This window comes from Chrysemys picta, chromosome 25 (genome assembly GCF_011386835.1).
Source record: "Chrysemys picta bellii isolate R12L10 chromosome 25, ASM1138683v2, whole genome shotgun sequence".
In the NCBI taxonomy this organism is placed as follows: Eukaryota; Metazoa; Chordata; order Testudines; family Emydidae; genus Chrysemys; species Chrysemys picta.
In genome coordinates this window covers 10,980,349-11,004,223 of record NC_088815.1, presented here as the reverse complement: position 1 = coordinate 11,004,223, position 23,875 = coordinate 10,980,349, and the positions used below count along the sequence as shown (strand labels likewise).

Below are 23,875 nucleotides of genomic sequence, written 5' to 3'. Positions count from 1 at the left end.
GGGGTTATATTAACAGATCTTATTGACTGGGATTTTGCAGTGAGCACCAAGTCATGTTAACACAACTCCTTACGGAAGGGCTCTAACTCAAAGCAGTTTTCTAGCACAGACAAGCCATTCCTGTCCAGGAATGAGCCAGGATCTACTCACAAAAGGGGGCCATCTGGCGGCATATCAGCCCACCCCTGAACCACCCCTATGAAAACCAATTTTGGGTCAAGGGAAGGCAACACGCCCTATTCAATAAAAAGGGTAAAAGGATGGAAGCCTTTTGGGTTAAGGTCAGAATTTTCATAGGGAAATAAGGAAGTTAGGTGCCAAACTCCATGAAGTTGAAGGGATTTAGGTACCCAAATACCTCATGGTCTTTTGAAAATCCCAGTCCAAACTCTCTGGCTTGCCATTTGTGTGAAGGGGGGGGTTCCCCAGTCCAATCAGATTCACGTGGAGTGTCTGGTTCTCACTCTGTGGATACTGCAAAGTAATTCCAGACGATTGGTACAAACAACTGTGCATCCTGTAAAATGTGACCCGTCTCTCCAGCCCAGTAGAGGGCTCTAGTCATAACTTACAGATTCCACGTAAGAGCATCTGTTACATCTGTTTCTATTTCTCATGATTGTATTGTTTGCTTTAGCACCAGCATCAACTATTCTGGAAAAAAGAATTCATTGAAGGGAGAGGATCTAAATTACGCTTGGCTGGAAACGAACAGAATATGGGAGTTTGACCACCTGGTCACAGCATGTGTGTTGACCACCTGGTCACAAAAACAAGCTCGTGGGAGGTGGATCTGCAAAAGCAGGAATGATAGATGCTTGTATATAGATCATATCTGACTGCCAATGAGTCCTGGTAAGCCTGTGAGAATCCTTATTGAACGCAGACAAATCCAAGACAATCCACATGTCATGCTAGTCAGGGTAGGGCATTTGACCATCACAGCACTGCATGCACTGGGTCACGCTACACACAGTATCTGGGCTACTGTTGCTGTATCACACCCAGAGTGGTTTCTTGTAGTGTGAATCCCAGTGATTAACAGTACTTCTGCACTAAGGTGGCACCTTTCATCCAAGGATAGCACAAGCACTTTCCAACTTTTATTTAAGCCTCATGACAGTCCTGGCGAGGTAGGAAATGGGTAGAAGGGCAGAGAGCATTCACTCAAGAGGACAGCAGCTCAGGGCTGATTTACATGCAAAAGGTATGAATACAGTTCTAGTTATTGTGATTCAAGTCTGACTGGACACTTATTTCAGCCACATAAGTATCTACACAAAATTGCTGTGAAGTAACGAAATCGGTTTTCGGAAGCGCATAGAGTTCAATGGGTGAAAGTTTGTGTGTAAGTCAGCCTTCAGTAAGAGCTGGGAGAAAAGACACCTGGAGACCAGACGGCAGGAGTTCTAATCTGTAGAGCACACCTCGCTCAAGGATTGAGAGTAGTTTAGGACCCCTGCAAAGAATCACTTCAAGCATCACAGGCACAGATTTTTAAAGGCCATCTCGTTTCACATGGTTTAGGAGAAGAGTGAGATCGCAAAGAGGATCGTACTGCAACAGGAAAGTAGCAGTTTAATAAATAACCCATCAGTGGGAGAGATTAGCCAGTTCTAAACAATTGAAATAAACAAAATACAGTTCATCATAAGCTAAGAACACAAATCAACGTCACAAAGAGCAAACTCCATTAATTTAAAAAGAGGGGAAGTGCTGCCATTCTCCATGAAAACTTGCAGCCTTTCCACATGCCTGCACCGGTCAATGAGCACTTGCAGCCACCCAGGTGCAGAGAAAGACCGAACCAAACAGGAATTTTTCACTGAATTGTTTCTAATTTGCAAAACTAAAGCAGAGTGAGAAAGTACTGGTTTTAATGCATTTTTAATCCAACAAGCTCAGGTTTTAACCTTGAACTCCTGCATCAGTGCTGGAGCTGCAGAGGAAAGGCCATCTTTACCTCAACCAGCAGGGGGCACTGAAGTGAAAGGCTTTCAGCCACAACTGAGTTTCATCGCAGTTACTCATCTGTGTTTTATGACAACAAACTTGGGAAATAATATTGATGTTGGACGGCCAGGGTCTGGCATCATGCTGCAGGGGTTTTTAAAAAAGGTACTTTAAAAAATATGCAGCTTTTCATATAAAGTAACAAAAATCAACAACACTCGTTGAATGTTCTGTACAGATTTTTCCAGTTTCTACGGGGAGTGCGACAGAATTATCGGCCCTTCAGAATAACGAGATTCTTCATTCAGGTCCTTTAATTCTAACTCCTTTACAGCCTGGCCAAATACTTCTGAGTCAAAAGGCAGAATGGTGGATCATACAGGGGGAACGAGTCTGTGGGTGGGGTTAGAAGACCCTCCCCAGTTTCCTGAGAAGGTAGGTGTAATTTCAAGGATTTGCAAACAAATTTCTCTGTCTGCTTCACTATTAATAATTAGTGGAATCTCCCATGGAATGCAAACATCCCTGCCATTAAGGTGCATTCAAGCTTCCAGAGTGAATAATTCAGCAGTACTGCCACTTAGTACAATTTTCTAGTGTAGACAAGACCCGATTTAACTATACTAAAGTAGTTTTTCCTGTACAAAAAGGGAAATAATGATACTGGTACAGCACTTTTATACTAGTATAGCTGCATCCACACTAGGGCTTTCACTGGTATAACTGCATACATAAAAAAAGTCACAGCCTTCATGACAATAATTACACTGGTAAGACTTTCAAGGGTAGATCAAGCCTTAGAAACTAGTTTCTTCAAGAATTTGCTTGTAAACAGACAGCCTTAGCCAAGAAATATCGTTTAGTTATTTTACTTCGAGTAACATGTCATTTGGGCCCAAGGTTTAGCGTTATGTGGTGTTACACGATCTATTACAAAAATTGTTTGTCAAAACAGTTTCTGGAGGAATTTAAGTGCTTTGCTGCAGTGCTGGAAACTCAAAACACCACCACAATGTGTTACTAAGGCCCAAGTGAAACTAACCAGACTAGTTTCCCTATCCAAGCAGAGTGAAGGACCAATAAAAAGCCACAGGCAGCATCAACAGTGAAAAGGGAATTAGATTCAGAACATGTCAGTTTTAATAAGCTAAGGTATTAAATAAAGGGAAGGATTTTTTTTAAAAAATATATAGAATTTATAATATATTATATATTAAGTTTACAGTCTATTTTGTGGTGTTTCATCAGTTATATTTTACCTTGCAGTTCTGATTGCCTCAGTGTGACCAGGGTAATTGTATTGATTACTTTCAGGGAGGAGAGGGAGAAAAGCACATCAGCCAATTTTAATACAAAACATAAGAGTATGAATTGGCAGTTTTACTTTGTTGTACTCACAAAATGGCTTTTTAAAAACAAAAAAAACCCTATAGCTGTAGTATTCCACAGAGCAAGGATTTTTGGACAGGGGAAAAGGAATTTAAACCTGGTGATTTCCTTTAGGATCTGGTTTTGCTGTGCGTGGACAGTACCAGATGTTCCTGATAATGAACAAGGACAAGCCTTGAGAAAACTGGAGCTATTGTGTTCAGTGAAGCTTTCTGCTAGCTTATTCCTAACCCTGCAATCGGATCCATGCAGGCAAACTCTTGCACTCACACACTGCTCCCCTGAAGCTCCCTGGCCTTTGCAGAGGCATAAGACGATGGATCCAACTACAGGATTGGGGCCTTTGGTGATAAAGATGGTTTCTAAATTGTGAATTATATTTGTTTTAATTAATATTACCGTTTCTTATAACTGGCTGACTCAGGGGACTGGGTGAATGGATACTAAGTCATTAGCTCAAACCCTATCTAGGGGAACAGTGAGCTGTTACTACCCAACAGCTATTCAATAGCCTACATGAAATTCATTTTGTATCTCTCAGTCCACTTCCCACTGGATGGCTGTCCACATCCCAAAACTGCTGACACCATTGACATTAACTGGTCCCACATTGGTAGCCTCACAAGAGGCCATAAACTGAATGAGCCCTGGAGCCTGAACTCCCCACAAGCCCTGAAGCAGTCCCTCAGGAGTGAGGGATGGGGAAGCTTGCAGTGCCGGTCCCTGTACCGTACCTGTTGTGAGGTTAGAGGACTTCAGTCGCCAGGGCTCTCCACCTGGCATCTCTCACCAGCTCTAAAATCATTGAGAAGTCAATGGCATTTCTGAGCCTTGCTGCAAGTGGGTATTTGTGACAGCAACGTTCTAGGAGCTGATCTCCGCAGCTGTGTTTAGACAGGTTAGCTGTGATTTCCTGTTCCCAATGAATTGAGAGGCTAAGATTCCTGCTGGCACAGATCTGTGGTAGGTAACTGACCCAAACCACAAGACAGAAGACTTTCCCAATAACGAGAGAGCTACTGCATCGCATCTGCTCTAGTCCAAGCCTTGACTATTTCCAGTGGATGAATCCACAGCTCCCTTAACTAGTTCTATTGCTTGTGTGTCAATTGGCTTACAGTTTCTCCTAATATTTGACTTATATTTTCCCTGTAACTGCTCAAGCCCATTACTTCGGATTCTGATTTCGCAGACTGATAAGAATAATTGATTTCTCTCCTCTCTGAATGCCCCTTTATGTATTTGTAAATAGCTAAGCATCCCTGACACACCAAACATGCACATTTCTCTTAACTTTTCCCACATCAGGTTTTGAGGCTTTGCTTGACTCTGCTGCTCTGAGCTCAACCCAACAGCTGAGGTCACTAAGACATCATTTTTCAGCAAGATGGCTGTGCCCTGCAGGAGGTTCAGAAATGCCATGTTGGATTCAAATCTATATATTCAGTTATAATGCAAATTTTGGGCTGCAGCCTTTCAGGCTGATGGACTGAGCAGAATGGCTGCAGCGCCATCTGAGCTGTAACTCCCAGACAGCCATCATCAGGTGCTTCCTATATCTGATAGCAGCAGTTTGGGGGAAGAAATATGCTTTATAAAAGTGCGTAACACGGATTAAGCCATTTCTTTGAACTCTCTCAGAGAAGCATGTTTTCTAATGTTCCAGTTCCATGAAAGATTTTGAGCCTCTCAATCTGCTTCTAGAAGAGGGAAGCGCAGACAAAACACTACATTTAAGTAAGAGTAGTTGTTCCAAAACAAGAAATTCGTAACTCACGACTGGCTTTTCATCACCCAGTCACTCACTCCCATGTGAGCTAAGGACAGCGACAGCTGAACCTTTACTTCCTACCTTTCGTCACCTCTTCCAGAACATTGAAATACAATTGTTTTTGGTCTGAATTTGTCACATGGGCTGGAATAGGCAGATTCATCAGATCCTCAAGAAGTAAGGATCTACTCAGCTGGAGACTGACTGGTCTATTCTACACATACATTGCTCTGTATTTAGTGTATCAGCCCATCTTGTACTCTCAGCAGGAGCTGAGTAGACAGGCTTGGACTGTGACTTCTACGCTCCTGCAGTCCTCAGCCTGAAGTAGGTTAGCCCATCAAGCAGAGATGGGCCAGAGGCTAGTACTGATTACATTGGGGGAAAAGGACAAGGAACTGATGCCTCGGTTTTCTCTTGCTGTCAGATCATTTAGTTTATATCAAAGAGCAGGGATAGAATTCTGGCTCCTCACGTTCATTGGCAAGGTGAATATATGGCAGGCGACACTGTGAAGTTCACCATTCACATACAAAAGCAGGTTTTCCTTAAGAACCATCCCTTCACATGGTGCAGTCGAACTTCTTCCTTCAGCACCAGATGGTACGATCTCATTTTTTGCACCAGCTGGATGTATTTGGCTCTGAAGGACAGTTTTTCCCTCCCTCATTAGCTGTTAGTGGTACAGTCCATTACCTCCCCCCACTCTCACCCCAACTCCAGTTGGTACAGTCCATCCTTGGCTTGGAGTTGATAAGCAAGAGATTCAAGTTCTCCCCTCATACACTACTGTCCTCCAGCAGGGGCTCCTTGCCATCTGATCCTCCAGCCTGTGGGCTGTGGGTGTGGGTCTGGGCTCCATTGCTGTGTTTCTTATGGCTGCCCGATCTCAATGCAAGATTGTGTTCTGGAATGAACAAGGCCACTAGGAGCGACAGCAGGACCGAGCATGCTCCAAAGAGGAAAGGGGGCCCCGGGATAATGCTACTCTGTAAAGCAAAGGACAGGAACGATTAATGCTGCAAGTCGCAGTGAAGTGGGAAGACAGACAGACAAAAGCAAGTGATGAAACTGGATAGGATACCTCATCAGTAGGGTTGACCATGACCTTCGTGGCCTTACCCAGGGTTTCCACTTCAGCCATTTCATTCAATTCCACATGGAACAGGTAGAAGACAAAGCCATAGAGAGCTGGCCCCAGCCCATTACAGAGCCCCCGAATTCCAGTGATCATCCCCTGAACCACACCTGAGAGAAAAAGTGAAGACAGGGAAGACATAAGCTTCCAGCTTTCTCAAGGGCATCTCTTTATAGGCAAGACAACCTTTGTTGCACAAGAACAGGATTAAGTCCACAACTCACAGATGAACATAGGAGGTTGAATTAGAGGCAATCTGACCTCAGGATTCAGGGCACAAACTCAAGGTAGGTGGATGGTCAAGTAGGAATTTCCTCCCTACCTCAAACGAGTAGCTGTTCAATGTTGCACATAAGCATTATGGAGTGTTTTACGAGACCCTTCCTCAGCGTCAAGTATTGTTAAAGGCAGATACCAGTCTAGATAGGCTGACAGTGTGAACTAGTTCCTAGAAACTAGTATACCTAATAAACTGTATTCTTAATCCTATATTCTTTTGAGCGTATAGGTGCCCATTAAGAGCACTCACGCTGTACACACCAGAGAATTAACATGGAGGGTGGTTGGCATACAGCTGTGAAGCCATACAGAGATGCTGCACAGGGTGTGTCCAGATGTTCACTGGATTTCGAAGGGTTAGAGAGATACCCCTATCTTCCCTACAGTATTGGTAGCGCTCTCTCCCCACCGATGTAAAAGTAGAAGAAAACTTGTCAGGATAACTGCGGGATGAATTTCAATCCAACCATTAGAGAAGCTCAACCAGTGTGACGTACCCTGCTGGTCAGGGTCTGCGTTCCTGGACACCATGGCACTGATGGCTGGGAAAGTGATACTGGACATGGCAGCCACAGCACCCGCTGCCCACATCATCCTACAAGAGAAAGAGAAATCGGCCCATTAAACGAGCGATTTTCAACCTTTTTTCATTTGCGGATCGCTACAATTTTTTCGAATGGAGGTGGAAAACCTTTTGGAAATCTTAGACTAGTCTGCAGACCCCCAGGGGTCTGTGGATCACAGGTTGAAAACCACTGCATTAAGCAGAAAGGAGAAGAGCTTTCCATACAAAAGGAGTACTGCAAACTAAGGCTGGACGAGCAGACATATCTCCCTCTGGTGGCCAAATGGAGAACACTGCACAACTGCACTGGACACAAACAGCTGCCCAAAGAGGGGAGGGATGAGAAATGTGCCAATTGTTTATTGAATAATGCTGACCCACTCTTACCAAGGTTGCGATCCAAAGCCGTACCAGGCAAGCTGTAGAATCTGGAAGCCTAAGCCCAAGAGGATTGTATTTTTGTTTCCTATTGAACGCATGAGAATCCCCAACACAACTGTCTGGAAAGAGACAATGAGATGATGTTATCAAACTACAGTGGGGAGAAAGGAGGCAGCTACACTGGACAAGAAAGTGATGAAGAAAGGAGGCGGCAACTCTCCTCACTGCCAGATTTGTCAGGCCCCTAGGCTGTCCTGCAGCTAGTAACATACATTGATAAGTATCAGGGGGTAGCCATGTTAGTCTGTATCTACAAAAACAACAAGGAGTCTGGTGGCACCTTAAAGACTAACAGATATATTTGGGCATAAGCTTTCGTGAGTAAAAACCTCACTTCTTCAGATGCATAGAGTGAAAGTTACAGATGCAGGCATTATATACTGACACATGGAGAGCAGGGAGTTACTTCGCAAGTGGAGAACCAGTGTTGACAGGGCCAATTCAATCAGGGTGGATGTAGTCCACTCCCAATAATAGATGAGGAGGTGTCAATTCCAGGAGAGGAAAAGCATACGGCTTCACAAAAGGATTCTGGAAGTTGCCAATCCAATCCTCAATGTCATACATGTTTGTGAGTTCTCATAACCAAGGGGTTTGAGTGTAGTAACCAGAAAATGGGTTCTCACCTGAGCCAATATGGAGAGGATTCCAACCACACCAATAAAGGCTGCCACAGTCTCTGAGGAAAATCCAATGACCTGCAAAGACATCAGAAGGGGACACTATTTCAGGCAAAGGGCTTTGTGTTGTACCTGAGAAAAGCCACGCCATGAGAGCCATCTCTAGTGCTTACTGATACTACATATCAGTAGCTTGAGCATTACACAACTTCACCCTCCACCTCCTCACGGGAAAGTGAACATCAAAGCCTCCCCAGTGACAAGATGGAAGAGGTTTCCATGGGCTAAAGAAGTAACTAAGTGAATGGATACGCTGTCCTAAGTGCCTGAAGAAGGTGACAAGGTGGGGTAAGCACAGAGTCCAGGGCAGGTGCCTAGTGATTAGTCTGGGGACTGCATTCGCAAGGCACATAAGGGCTGCGCAGTTAACCAGCATTCATGGGGATCCTACATTTTCTAACAGAGAGGAAGCAGGTTACTGGTACTGTTTCACCCTCATTGAGAAAGAGCTTCTGGTCAGCAGCAGCAAACCAGGGCTGCTGGTGTGCAGCCAAGCTGCAAATTCCCCCAGCCCATGATCACTGCGCGGAAGCTGCTGCCCCATACTGCATAGTCAGGAAGGAAATAAAACAAATGCATGAGACTACAACACGCACTACAAACCTTTGATTTCCAAACCTATATCTTAGTCTAACTCCAATGACTGACCTGTCGTAGGTACAAAAAGAAGCTGGAGTACTGGCCGGCTTCAGGAAGGTAGGAGAGAAAAACAGTAATGCAGATGAGAAGCACAGTAGAATCCTGGCCCACTTTGCGGAGAGACTGGAGAAACAAACAGGACCATTAGGCTCCCTCTGATATGAACCCAACACATAGGTTGCTTAGTACACTGGGCACCCTGGAAGGGCTTGTTCTGCAACAGAATTTCTGCACACCAGTGGGACACATCTGTATGACAGATCAGTCAGCCTGGCACCAAATTGTTTCTGCCGTGAAGAGCTTCCCAGCTGTGGGAAACTTCACCCCGCTAATGCAGAGCATCGCAGAGAATCCAGCTAGATTTCTGTAACTCTGGCTCTCCTTGGAACATTAATATGGGCAGGGACTCCTAAGTGAGACGAAGGGGAGGAACAAATGAGCAAGATAACCCTTTCAAGGGACCCAACCAGCACTCCCCCAGGCTAACAGAAGCAGCAACATGCTAGGTCTTTCGCATGGCTACACAGAGTGCAACTGCAAAGCAATAGGAGTTGCACACTCACACCATCAGTTATTGCCACCAAAAGAAGATGAACTTTCTTCAGGGACACTGGAAGCTGGTTTTAGACACTACGTAGCCATATACACTCGGAACCCATTACCCAGCAGTGAATAAAGATACAGCCAGACATCATCATCCTTGCACCTGATACAATCATGTCTAAATTCACATCCTTTGCCTCTTGCAAAATGATTCCCTTTTTATCTTCACCCTCCTGTTCGAAGAGCCAACACGGAACTTGGGGAAATAGATCTAGAAGTTAAATTGCAGTGAAAAATTGCCAGTAGCAAACTACTTACAGCAAATGGATCTGCCTGTTCCCAAGAGATGGGAGCTCCCCAGGACACAGGGCGCATCTCCTCCGGCAGAGATTCTGGCACAGCCAGCAGAATGAAGCCAATATCCAGTAGAGCAACCCCTGAAGCCAGCACCACCACCAGCGTATCACCATAGGCTTGGGACAGGTATGCGCCAATCGCCGGACTTGTTACCAGGCTGGCTGCAAAAGTGGCTGACACCTGCAGCACAATACAAATATTAGTTGTATCTTTTGGCCAGAGCCTACCCTTTTTCCCCCAGAGTCATCCAAGGCCATCAGCTCCACCACCTATAGATTTCAGAGTAACAGCCGTGTTAGTCTGTATCCGCAAAAAGAAGAACAGGAGTACTTGTGGCACCTTAGAGACTAACAAATTTATTAGAGCATAAGCTTTCGTGGACTACAGCCCACTTCTTCCGAAGAAGTGGGCTGTAGTCCACGAAAGCTTATGCTCTAATAAATTTGTTAGTCTCTAAGGTGCCACAAGTACTCCTGTTCTTCTTTTTACCACCTATAGAGTAGCCAGACCATCTGGGCAGGTTCTCCAGAATTGTGGAATACAGAAATATGGTATTTCCCCCCTGGTAGAGTTGAGGCTAGGTCATGACAATGGGTGATAAGTATTGGTTGAGATGCCTCTGGTTAAGGCGTTTTCAGTAATCCTATTATAACACTATGCAAGAATAGTTTAGCAGAAGCCACAGGTGCACAGCCACTGTTCTATTTGTGTTTGCATGGAAGCCAGCGTGGTGTAGTGCCAGAGGCTGGAGAAAGGACTGGAAGTGACAATACAGCTGGATTCCAGGTTTCACAGCACCAAGCTCTGGGGTTGGTTTCTAAACATGTTGCTCCATTTGGAGTCAGGCATGGAACCAGCAATGGACACATTGGATTGTGAGGAATGCAGAAGTCCTGTGTGCAATACCCATGGGGAGGATACTCTTAAGATGGTCCTGCACCCCTCCTCTCCAACTCTCTGAATTCTGGAGCGCTGGAGAATCCCTTTGGGGAATCAACTAATGATGTGAGTCCTTACCAAGCCATAAGCTGTACTGCGTTCATGTTCTTGTGTGATATCAGCAACGTAGGCAAAAATCACAGAGAAGGTGACAGCAAAGACGCCAGACATGGAAATGACAGCAAAATACCACCTGCAAGAGATGTTCCCGGGGGCAGAGTTAGAGGAAACCACATGAAAAAAACCACAAGAGCCTAATGCCGCTGAACTACAGTCTGTTCTCCACACCTCTGCTTCAACTCATTTCATTTCACTTCATCCGGAAGTGCTCAGAAATGCCATTGGGCTTCTATTCGGGTTAGCACTTACTTCATGGCTTAAAACCCCAGTCCAGACCCATCTCTGGTAGTATCCCACCCAGGAAGGGAACATTAATGCGACTCAGGACTGATGCAGTTTTTAGTAGTGGAAGCAAACACTAGGAGAAGGCATTTCTTTCTGACTGGAGTTGGAATCCAATGGTGTGTGAAGGAAGCTCTGGATCAAGGAAATGGTGCCTCTTCGGGCTCCTTTTCTTCATCCTACAAGCACTTCCAATCTCCTCCAGTCACTGCACCTCCAGATACTCCTAACTCCACCATCTCAGGTGACTACACCTCCAAATTCCTCTTTGACGCTCTCACTCATCTTCTGGACTGATCCCTCCCATATCACTGCACCTTCCCATCATCTCCATTCCAAGCATAGACTCACCATGGGCTGATCTTCATGAGAGGTATTGGAGCACATGTGAAGAACACAGTGAGGAGAAGGAAGGATTTCCTGCCCCAGACATCGGAGAGAGCACCGATCAGTGGGGCACTTAGAAAGGACAGCAGACCCTAGGAGAAGAGAAGGGTTCACACCAGGTACAAATCCCACAGCCACTTTCTCTGGCTGGCAATAGGAGAGTAAGAGCTGTAATGTCACCAATACAAACAAGAGGAGCTGGCAATCCACTGTACTGGATTTCTAGGAGGTGGCGAGGTTACCAAAACAGGACACTTCATTAGATGGCTGAAATCTCGATACTGGAAAAACTGCTAAATGCTCAGAAATTATTTTCCTTCTCAGTGCTCGGAGTCTGCAGCTGTGGTCTTTCCAGGTCTATTTGTGCAGCAGGGAGTTGCCACTGCCTGAAGAGGTTGGCAAAGCTCCAAAATGTCAATATTTGTTGCAATTCAGGGAAAGCTCTGGCTCTAGATTGAGACCGGTTGGATGTGAAGAGAGGCCAAGTCCGTTCAGCCTCTGTCAAAGTTCCCCATATCTACAAATCTTTCACACCCGTGACAAAATGGGGGAATGAGCACCTTAACATACACACGAGATTGTCTGAGCAGCCCCACACCTGAGAAAAATCATCCTTCAATGACAGTCATGCTCCTTTAATTGGGGTGCTCCTGCTAATACCGATGCCCAGCCCAATGACCAATTCTGCCACGTTACCAAGCAAATTAGAAAATATTTTGTTTTAGTTCTTGCCAGCTTCTGCAATTCCTCCACAGGTGTTGGACTATTCTAAAACCATTTCACCAGTTGCTACGTGACTTTGTAATCACCAATCTACTGTGGGATGGCGGAGTTTCTAGATCACGGTTACATTGTTTTTAATTCCATTACTCGAGAGCTATAACAATACCACCTTTTTTGGTTTTCTTATTATCTAGAATCTGGTCACTAGGCTGTTCTCATGCTGTTGTGGAGTGTTCTTAGCTGTAAGCACAGCATGAGGCACAAGCACTGGTCTCCTCCAGGCCCTGGGGGTGCTCCACCCCAAGCCCCATCCCCTTCTCCCAAACCTCCACCCACCTCTTTCCACCCTCGCTCTACCCCCACCTCGCCTCTTCCCGCCCACTTTCCAGCGCGCCCTGTCCCCGCTCCTCCCTCCCCAGTGCCTCCTGCATGCCGCAGAACAGCTGATCGCAGCAGACGGGAGGTACTGGGGAGGGGAGGAGTTGATCAGCAGGGCTGCTGGTGGATGAGACGGCGTTTGGGGGAGGGGAGGGGCAGAGGTGGTGAGCTGGCTACTGGAGAGTACTAAGCATCCACTAATTTTTTCCACGGATGCTCCAGGATTGGAGCACCCACAGAGTCAGCGCCTATGGCATGAAGTTCAGGCTTCCTGGGCTATCCAGCAGACTGTCAGTGCTATTCTGGAAGAAAATACCTAAATGGGTTAGCACACAGAGAATCAACCGGGCATGAAAACAGAACTACCCTTCTGCTGGGCTTGCCAATAAGGTGGCCACTTACCCACTATAGATTGGACTAATCACACCAAACAGCACTCTGATTATAATGACTTTCCATTGTTCTCAGGTTGGAACAAAGCCCAGGTGGTAAGGTGGTCTGGCCCATCGTGTTTCTATAGCATTGGTTCTTTAAAATGGAAGGAAATAATTCCTTACCTTGACCCCATGGATCAGGCCATTCATCAAGAATGTGTGCTGAGGAAAAGTCCGGTGTAACACCTGTGGAGACCAAGTCAACAATTTTACAGATCCTCCACCAAGTTCTGCTGTTAAAGGCCAGGAGGATCACATCAAATGAGACTAAATAAGCCTGCAGTCCATATTTGCCCACAGCACTGACACTTCTATTCCCATGCCACAATCACAGTACACACATGCTCTGCTAACAAAATATATGGAGCCCTTTTGTTTCCTCATCAGTGACATAGGCAGCCACTTCTCACAGTTATGTCACAGGGAGACGTGTGACTGTGTTGGATTTGGGTAAGGGTGAGCTCATGTCCAAGTTTCTCTAACACTAGGAGGCCATTTCAGACAGAAACATTTCTCCATCTCTGCCCCATCTGCCTAATCCCTATTTCTGCTTCATTTAACTCAATAAGTGTTTCCTGATCACCCTCTTCTTGTTTTTGTACCCCTTATCTACTTGACTTACATTTTATACTAGTAAATGTACTTCTAAGGGCCTTTGTGAACAAGACCTTCTTTGTATGGAAATTACCTAGATCCCAGAAATCAGCTCACAGATCTTCACGGTACATTAAACCCTAATGTGACTTGTCACACCAGCTGCCGAAAATAAGTTCTGAAAGCTGAAAATCCCTCTTGAAGCTGCCAACTTGGAAGTTTCCAGTCACTTAACTCAAATTCAAGATAGATATCGGAGTTGGGAATTCTAGTTCTTTTGATAAAACTAACCTTTTGTTCTTGGTTTTATTGTGGCATTTCCTTTGTCGCCTATATTGGTCATCACAGGGTCATCTAGCGCAGATATGAAGAACAACTCTATGTAAGCTCGAAAGCTTGTCTCTTTCACTAACAGAAGTTGGTCCAATAAAACATTTTATTACCTCACCCACCTTATCTCTTTAATATCCTGGGACCAACATGGCTACAACAACACTGCAAACAATTTTGCATGACAGTCTGTCACCCCCAGCTGAGATCTTGGCAAGGTTGGATGTGGTCAGTAATTGGACAGGACTTGACAGTGCAGGGGATGCTGCTGGTAATTCAGAAAGAGGCAACCCTACCTCTAAATCAGTACTAAACCAATGTCCCAGCCCCTGTGTGAAAGGTGCAGTCATTGGAGGAGTTATAAAGCATCACGGCCTTGCTCAATTAAAGATGGCACTTTTCACCAGTACCCGAGCTTTAAATGAGAAATTCTGGCCAAATTCAAGTTTGGGTTCTTAAGTTCTCCCTCACTAAATCCCCTATTCCATTTCAAATAATGTATTCTTCATTCTCCGTCCTAAATTACTAAGCAGCGTTCTTATGTGCTTTTAAACAATTGCCATGTTCCACTCCAGAGATGGCTGCAGCAATTCCTTTGTGTAAAGTACTTTTCGGAATGAGTTCTACAGATATAAGATACAGTATCCTAGGTTTTGCCTCTCGGGCTTCAAACCCAAACTGTACCCAGATCTTCACTGAAATCCTCAACCTCAGCATTTCCACCATGCTACCCTCAGCAAGAGTCAGTTACTCACCGTTAACATAGGGGTAGTGAGTAACCCCCAGGCAAAAAACTCCAGGAAAATCACCACCACCGCATGGTACACACTGGGCTCTCCAATCCCCTGTCGCTGAAGGAAAAAACATGTTAATGCCCTGAAATCTGAAAAGTGGTTTGGGGCACAAATTCATAGCCATATAGAGGGAGAGTTTCAAAGGCAGAAAGGACAGGTAGATGCTCAACTCCCACTGACTTCCAATGGGAACGGGGCAGCTAATTGTCCTTTGTGCCTTTGAAAGTCTTCCCCTTAGCTCCTGGGGGACAACCGAAGGGAGGCAATTGAATTTCCCTGCAAATGCTGATAGAGGAGTTAGCTACAGAAACACACATTTCCCCAGGTGCTAAATCTCAGCTACTAGCCCAGGTTTTCCTTTGCTGTGTAGGTGTACCTGCAAGGTCACAGGCTTACGGAGAACAGGAGTCACAAGGGAGTGTAGAAAGCAAACAGAGTTGAACTCAGCTGAGTCAGGGAATCGCACAGATCAAACACTCAAAAGCATAGCATGACTTTCACAAGAGGGGATTTTAGTGCAACTGGCCTACATGACTAACACACTAGAAAGCACAGATAGCACCAAGACCAGTGCCGATACATTATAAAGTACATCTGTTGTTCAACCAAGCTGTTTAAAATTTTCAAAGCCAACTAAGGAATTAAGACAACTCCCATGAATTTGAATGGAAATTGAATGTCAGAATTTCCTGTCAGCTGTGGAAAACCTCAGCCCTTGTGTGTGTGTTTTTTCTAAAGTAGATGAATGGGCTTCCCATTTAGTTTATTTGTGGCACAGTGTGAAAGGTATGCTGAAATTTATAGCCTGCTGTTACCTCAAATATTAGCAGAATTATTCTAGGGGAGCTACAGATTAGAGTAACGGTTAACAGAGCAAGAGAAGACAAGTAGATTCTGAGACCCTAGTTGTATTAACAGTTTCTATTAAAGATGCTTCCTTTAAACAGGTTGTAAATCTGATTCAAAGACAAACACCTTCAAAACAGGGAACACCCAAGGGAAATATGGTCATTAAATGAAGTTATTTTTAGTCTACACCAACAACTGGACAAACCCTTTCTCTGTTGCTACAAAATGTGAAGGTGACATTATGCCAGCAATGCTGGAGAAAAGTGCAAGTTGCATGGATATTTAATTCCTCCATCCCATTACACTGTCTTGGTAGGAAGAGAGAACTTCTTTCTGTGAGGGGAAATATCACATCCTTCCATTACACCCTTTCAACCAAAACTCTGCAATTAGATCTTTTTGTCACTTGGACAAAACAAAAATACATGTATTCTCCCAACTCATGCTAGAAAACTATATGCTGCCTCAACAGAGCAGCAGAGGTTATGAACTCTGGGCAACAGGTAGGCCCCTTCAGAGAGTACAGAACAATTTAAGCAGCCTGGATCACAGCAGAACTGGCAACAAGAACTTTCGTAGGGCCCAGTTTATAATACAGCATGAACATAAGAACGGCCTTACTGGGTCAGACCAAAGGTCCATCCAGCCTAGTATCCTGCTTACTGACAGTGGCCAATGCCAGGTGCCCCAGAGGGAGTGAACCTAACAGGTAATGATCAAGCGATCTCGCTCCTGCTGTCCATCACCACCCCCTGACAAACTAGGGACACCATTCCTTACCCATCCTGGCTAATAGCCTTTAATGGATTTAACCTCCATGAATTTATCCAGTTCTCTTTTAAACCAAGTTATTGTCCTAGCCTTCACAACCTCCTCAGGCAAGGCGTTCCACAAGTTGACTGTGCGCTGTGTGAAGAAGAACTTCCTTTTATTTGTTTTAAACCTGCTGCCCATTAATTTCATTTGGTGGCCACTAGTGCTTATGTTATGGGAACAAGTAAATAACTTTTCCTTATTCACTTTCTCCACATCACTCATGGTTTTATATACCTCTATTATAGCCTCCCTTAGTCTCCTATTTTCCAAGCTGTAAAGTCCTCACCTCTTTAATCTTTCCTCATATGGGAACCATTCCAAACCCCTAATCATTTTAGTTGCCCTTCTCTGAACCTTTTCTAATGCCAGTATATCTTTTTTGAGACGAGGAGACCACATCTGTACGCAGTATTCAAGATGTGGGGATACCATGTATTTATATGAGGGCAATAATATATTCTCCATCTTATTCTCTATCCCCTTTTTAATGATTCCTAACATCCTGTTTGCTTTTTTGACTGCCGCTCCACACTGCGTGGACGTCTTCAGAGAACTATCCACGATGACTCCAAGATCTTTTTCCTGATTAGTTGTAGCTAAATTAGCCCCTTCATATTGTATGTACAGTTGGGGTTATTTTTCCCCAATGTGCATTACTTTACATTTAACCACATTACATTTAATTTGCCATTTTGTTGCCCAATCACTTAGTTTTGAGAGATCTTTTTGACGTTCTTCACAGTCTGTTTTGGTTTTAACTATCTTGAGCAGTTTAGTATCATCTGCAAACTTTGCCACCTCACTTTTTACCCCTTTCTCCAGATCATTTATGAATAAGTTGAATAGGACTGGTCCTAGGACTGACCCTTGGGGAACACCATTAGTTACCCCTCTCCATTCTGAAAATTCACCATTTATTCCTACCCTTTGTTCCCTGTCTTTTAACTAGTTCTCAATCCATGAAAGGATCTTCCTTCTTATCCCATGAGAGCTTAATTTACATAAGAGCCTTTGGTGAGGGACCTTGTCAAAGGCTTTCTGGAAATCTAAATACACTATTTCCACTGGATCCCCCTTGTGCACATGTTTGTTGACGCCTTCAGAGAACTCTAATAGATCAATAAGACACGATTTCCCTTTACAGAAACCACGTTGACTTTTGCCTAACAATTTATGTTCTTCTAGGTGTCTGAATTTTATTCTTTACTATTGTTTCAACTAATTTGCCCAGTATGGACATTAGACTTACCGATCTGTAATTGCCGTAATCACCTCTACAGCCCTTTTTAAATATTGGCATTACACGAGCTATCTTCCAGTCATTGGGTACAGAAGCTGATTTAAAGGACAGGTTACAAACCATAGTTAGTAGTGCCGCAATTTCACATTTGAGTTCTTTCAGAACTCTTGGGTGAATGCCATCTGGTCCCGGTGACTTGTTACTGTTAAGTTTATCAATTAATTCCAAAACCTCCTCTAGTGACACCTCAATCTGTGACAGTTCCTCAGATTTGTCACCTACAAAAGCCGGCTCAGGTTTGGGAATCTCCCTAACATCCTCAGCCGCGAAGACTGAAGCAAAGAATTCATTTAGTTTCTCCGCAATGACTATCGTCTTTAAGCGCTCCTTTTGTATCTCGATCATCCAGGGGCCCCACTGGTTGTTTAGCAGGCTTCCTGCTTCTGATGTACTTAAACATTTTGTTATTACCTTTAGAGTTTTTGGCTAGCTGGTCTTCAAACTCCTTTTTGGCTTTTCTTATTACATTTTTACACTTAATTTGGTAGTGTTTATGCTCCTTTCTATTTACCTCACTAGGATCTGATTTCCACTTTTTAAAAGATGCCTATTTATCTCTCACTGCTTCTTTTACATGGTTGTTAAGCAACGATGGCTCTTTTTTAGTTCTTTTACTGTGTTTCTTAATTTGGGGTATACATTTAAGTTGGGCCTCTATTATGGTGACACTTTGAAAAGTGTCCATGCAGCTTGCAGGGATTTCACTCTAGTCACTGTCCCTTTTAATTTTTGTTTAACTAACCCCCTCATTTTTGCATACTTCCCCTTTCTGAAATTAAATGCCACAGTGTTGGGCTCTTGAGATGTTCTTCCCACCACAGGAATGTAAAAGTTACTATATTATGGTCACTATTTCCAAGCGGTCCTGTTATAGTTACCTCTTGGACCAGATCCTGCACTCCACTCAGGACTAAATAGAGAACTGCCTCTCCCCTTGTGGGTTCCCGTACCAGCTGCTCCAAGAAGCAGTCATTTAAAGTATAGAGAAATTTTGTCTCTGCATTTCGCCCTGAGGTGACATGTTCCCAGTCAATATGGGGATAACTGAAATCCCTCATGATTATGGAGTTCTTAATTTTGATAGCCTCTCTAATCTCCCTTGGCATTTCATCATCACTATCACTGTCCCGGTCAGGTGGTCAATAATAGATCCCTAATGTTATATTCTTATTAGAGCATGAAATTTCTATCCATGGAGATTCCATGGAACATGTGGATTCACTTAAGATTTTTACTTCATTTGATTCTACATTTTCTTTCACATATAGTGCCACTCCCCACCGCCCTCGACCTGTTCTGTCCTTCCGATATATTTTGTACCCCAGAATGATTGTGTCTCATTGATTGTCCTCACTCCACCAGGTTTCTATGATGCCTATTATACCAATATCCTCCTTTAACACAAGGCACTCTAGTTCACCCATCTTATTATTTAGACTTCTAGCATTTGTGTACAAGCACTTTAAAAACTTGTCACTGTTTATTTGTCTGGACTGTGCAATTACCATGTTGGAGAAATGAGCATTAACCACAATTAGCTATTGGTTGTTGCAAATCCCCTTTTCCGGTCTAGCATTAATAGAGATTTTATTTTAGAACCATACTAATGGAACAAATTGTGGTCAAATCTGTTGCTAGTGGGCACTGAACTCAGGACATTCAGCACCAAAAGCACAAACCCCAACATCTGGGCTAAAGCCATAAGTTCTCTAGCTGTAAGTAGCAGGCTATTATAGTTAGTGGAGCCAGTCAATAGAAGACATGATCATATGTAGTAAATCAGTGTATTACATTAGGCCAGACAATGGCATAAATATAACCTTTTAAATCAATTTAATGTGGTTCATTAACATGGGTTGCCGTTATGCTATGTGTGGATGGAACAATGTCAGGAAGAATAATATTTGGAAGGTATCAGAGGGGTAGCCGTGTTAGTCTGAATCTGTAAAAAGCAACAGAGGGTCCTGTGGCACCTTTAAGACTACCAGAAGTATTGGGAGCATAAGCTTTCGTGGGTAAGAACCTCACTTCTTCAGATGCAAGTAATGGAAATCTCCAGAGGCAGGTATAAATCAGTATGGAGATAACGAGGTTAGTTCAATCAGGGAGGGTGAGGTGCTCCGCTAACAGTTGAGGTGTGAACACCAAGGGAGGAGAAACTGCTTCTGTAGTTGGATAGCCATTCACAGTCTTTCTTTAATCCTGATCTGATGTGTCAAATTTGCAAATGAACTGGAGCTCAGCAGTTTCTCTTTGGAGTCTGGTCCTGAAGTTTTTTTTGCTGTAAGATGGCTACCTTTACATCTGCTATTGTGTGGCCAGGGAGGTTGAAGTGTTCTCCTACAGGTTTTTGTATATTTGGGAAATGATTTCACCCACCATGCCTGCTAACAGTTAGTCACAGTATTTGAACGGTGTCTGGAATCTGAACAATTCCACAACAACTTGTTAGCATTTGGCGTACAGTTACACAAACAGAAAACCTTCATTCCTGTTCTACAGCTTTTTGCATCTTCCACCTATTTATATGGTTCATCTTTCAATGCTTAAACCAGCTTCCCAAACTCTCAACAAAGGACTAAAGGTTACACTGTAGAGGGACATTGGTCACTAAGCACCAGGTGAAATTTACTTCCAGGACTGACCTCACACACGTTTTACTGTTCTGAATGACTCACTCTGGTTGTGCTTGTAGACACCCCTGGAAATAGCACAATAATTAACATTTTACTGGCTTTTAACCTTGCTTAGTGCCGCCCTCCCCCCCTCATCTTGTTCCTCGTGTTGTTTACTGCAAGTGTTCAATTCCCACTGTTTGTAGTTTGCCTAGAGAACACTCCACTAATCAAACAGATGTTCAGACATTTTATATTTGTTAATGGGAGGGATTTAGCAAAACCAATCTATTAGTAACCCTATGAGTCCCATGGCTCCAAGTTTGTTTCAGCGTTAAGTGTCGCAAGTCAAACTGGTTTAGAGTAATCTCTTACTTTACAAGAAAGAATACACGTAAAGTTCAGGTTTGAGTTGTTTCCAACCTAAATAAGTATTTTCCGTTTTGACTAGTCCAAACCAGTTTAGCAAGTCTGATGAAATAGGAAGATGGTCCATCTGCTTCAAAATATATTGAGAGATCGCTGTACCCAAGTAGACTGTCCCCCAGTGCAGTGCTATAACTGCCATATGGAAAGTTTTATGGGTGCTATATTAGCCTCAGAAACAGGCATTTACTTTACAGATATGACTGCTTGGGTCCCATGAGAACTAGCATGGTGGGAGGAGGCCACAATTTAATATCTTGGATTCCATGAAGGTCAACACGATGGGAAAAAGCTCACCACTCAGTATCTTATACTCTGGTGTATCTAGTACACGAATAGTCTAAAATACAAAGCATGGTGCTAAAATTTAACTACAGCAGAGAGTAATAATCTGCATTATAGGCATATACTGGTAGCATCTGGTGATGTTGCAGTGCTGGTCTTGCCCTACTTCAAAACCACTTCTCAACGGAAGGCCCAACATCCAAACCTAAAAAGAAGAACAGGAGGACTTGTGGCACCTTAGAGACTAACAAATTTATTAGAGCATAAGCTTTCGTGGACTACAGCCCACTTCTTCGTTATGCATCCGAAGAAGTGGGCTGTAGTCCACGAAAGCTTATGCTCTAATAAATTTGTTAGTCTCTAAGGTGCCACAAGTCCTCCTGTTCTTCTTTTTGCGGATACAGACTAACACGGCTGCTACTCTGAAACTATCCAAACCTAAGTGTCAGCCAACACAATGAAGCATGCAAGCCCCAAATACACACACAATCAGTCATTACACTAATTGAATCTATTTCCCCACGTTAAAGTATCCTCACACCTTCCTGTCAACTGTCCGAAATGGGCCCTCTTGATTATCACTTCAAAAGTTTTTCTCCCCTGCTGATAACAGCTTCTCTTAATTAATTAGCCTCTTACACTTGGTATGGGTACTTCCACCTTTGCATGTTCTCTGTATGTATAAATATCTCCTTACTATATGTTCCATTCTATGCATCCAAAGAAGTGGGCTGTAGCCCACGGAAGCTTATGCTCAAATCAATTTGTTAGTCTCTAAGGTGCCACACGGACTCCTGTTCTTTTTGCGGAGACAGACGAGCACGGCTGCTACTCTGAGACACAATCCACTGGACAGGTTGGCTCAGCTGGTTTCATTCCACTGGAACCACTACACCGGTGAGATCCAAGCTTCAGAGCCACACAGAATGGCTCCAGATTAGATCGCGGAGATGGCCCCAGCGTGGGGCAAACAGCACAAGGGCTCTACCTGCCATCTGGGATTCCCACCCCAGGCTGGTGCTGCCCACCCCGGGGCCAGTGCTGCCCACCCCGGGGCCAGTGCTGCCCACGGCTCACCCACCTCCCAGGGATCCCTCAGGGAGGGCCAGGGCGGGGGAGATACTGCACCAGCCAGCGAAGCGAATGCCCAGCAGGTGTATGATGGGCCGGGAAACCGGCTGGAGCCAAGCCCCCCCCCCGCTGCCAGACCCCTCCAGCTTCCCGCCCTTCCCCCACCCCCCGGCGGACTCACGCTGGCTCCGTCCCGGATGATGATTTTCTTGGCCAGCAGGACGCTGCGGTTGAGCCGCTTCTTTTTCTTCTTCTCGCCGGTCATGGTGAGGCCGGGGCCCTGCTGCTGCTGCCCGGGTTCCGCTGCGGCCCCATCCTCCCCCCGGGGGCCGGGCCAGACTGAGCCCGGGGGGGAGGGGGGGAAGGACTCAGGGCCACCGGGACCGCCTCACGCCGGAGGCGCCGACACCATCCCGCCGGCGGCGGCCCGCTCCGTCCGGCTGCGTCCTCCCCGGCGCGGCCCGCTCCTCAGGGCAACCCCACCCTCCCCGCGGCGCCGCCCGCCTGCCTGCCTGCCAGCGCGCGCCTCCTCAGCCGCTTCCGCCCGCTGCGCGCGCAGCCAGAACAGGCTCTTCCCGCCCCTTCCTCACCCCATCGCGGCCGAGACCACGCCCCCAGCTGCCTTCCGGATCCGTCCATTCCACCGTGTGCCACGCCCGCCAGGCCACAGGCCCCGCCCTCTCTAGACTCAAAGCCTCTCCCAGGTTCACGCGCCACCCCCAAATACAACATGCTATTGGCTGTCGTGGCCGTCAATCATTTCTGACGTCCCTATCGCGGAGCTCCGCGCGATCTTTCGCTCTGCCCTGTTCGGGGAAAAGACTCAGCGGCGGGCGCCCCAGCACAGCCTCGTTTTCTCTCTCCTTCCATGGGATTGGCTCATCCACACCTGTGCATCAAGGAGTCTGGCCCTCCGATTGGACTAGATTGTAGATAGGCGGGGAAAAGGTGGAACTATTGGATAACGGTCACAAACGGTCGCTCAGATTGAACAGTTTTATCGGGCTGTTCCACTAATCTACGGGTGGTGGAGATGGGAAGGATTGTACCACTGACCTATACCACTGTCAATGATGGGAAGACTGTACCACCAACGGGGGGTGTAAAGGCTGTACCACTGATCAATTGTGCCACTGACCTAAATGAGGGAATTGTGCTGTGCCAGTGACCTGGTTGGTGGGGGGACATGAGGGTGCCACTGAACTGATGCGGGAGGGAGTGGTAAATGGGCTGCACAAGTGGATTGGACTGAGGGAGAGGTGCATGCTGGGAACCCTAATCCCCAAGTGCCATACATGGAGAGTCTGATGGAGCAGTGCATGCTGGGAGCCCTAATCCCCAAGTGCCATACATGGAGAGTCTGATGGAGCAGTGCATGCTGGGAGCTGTACATGGAGCTCATGATGGAGCAGTGCATGCTGGGAGCCCTAATCCCCATGTGCCATACATGAGGAACAAGATGGAGCAGTGCACGCTGGGAAGGCCACCATCCTCATAGGCTGTACCTCCAGCCCACTTGAGTCAAGATGAAGCATTGCATACCAGGAGCAGTCCTCTCCGCTGTAGTCTGCTCCACTGAATGCAGTTTAGTTTTAGCATCTGGGTTCTGGTGGGTACCACTGTGAATCCCCCATCTGAGCAGGAGTTAGGGAGCTGCTGAGCTGTGGTTTTTCTCCTCTAGAGCTCCCTCAGAGTAGCTGAGATGGCTTCTTCCAGACAGCTACCTCCTCTTTCTGCCACCAAAGCTCCACCAGATCTCTTCTGGCTTTGGCTAGTT

At 45.3% G+C, this 23,875-nt stretch overlaps 1 protein-coding gene across 1 annotated transcript; it reads right to left on the bottom strand.

Annotated features, from left to right (window-relative positions):
• Positions 1-3,271: 3,271 nt before the first annotated feature.
• LOC101943966 (hippocampus abundant transcript 1 protein-like) lies at positions 3,272-22,513 on the bottom strand. The gene is made up of 12 exons (XM_008168803.4): positions 22,280-22,513; positions 14,698-14,793; positions 13,142-13,204; positions 11,448-11,575; positions 10,773-10,887; positions 9,717-9,935; positions 8,865-8,978; positions 8,163-8,234; positions 7,483-7,595; positions 7,028-7,125; positions 6,198-6,361; positions 3,272-6,102 (listed from the first exon to the last, which is right to left on the bottom strand). The coding sequence occupies exons 1-12, from the start codon at positions 22,361-22,363 to the stop codon at positions 5,893-5,895; spliced, it is 1,476 nt and encodes a 491-aa protein (XP_008167025.1). The 5' UTR covers positions 22,364-22,513; the 3' UTR covers positions 3,272-5,892.
• Between the last annotated feature and the right edge of the window lie 1,362 nt (positions 22,514-23,875).

What these genes read in the sequence shown, in the direction of transcription:
- LOC101943966 (XM_008168803.4), bottom strand. Translation starts at nt 22,363, where the DNA reads ATGACCGGCGAGAAGAAGAAAAAGAAGCGGCTCAACCGCAGCGTCCTG. An exon ending in AACAGGCAGATCCATTTGCT is followed by an intron (nt 8,979 to 9,716) that starts GTAAGTAGTTTG and finishes TTGTTTCTCCAG; the next exon opens with TCTCTCCGCAAAGTGGGCCA. An exon ending in CGCAGACCCTGACCAGCAGG is followed by an intron (nt 6,362 to 7,027) that starts GTACGTCACACT and finishes TTTTTCTCTCAG; the next exon opens with GTGTGGTTCAGGGGATGATC.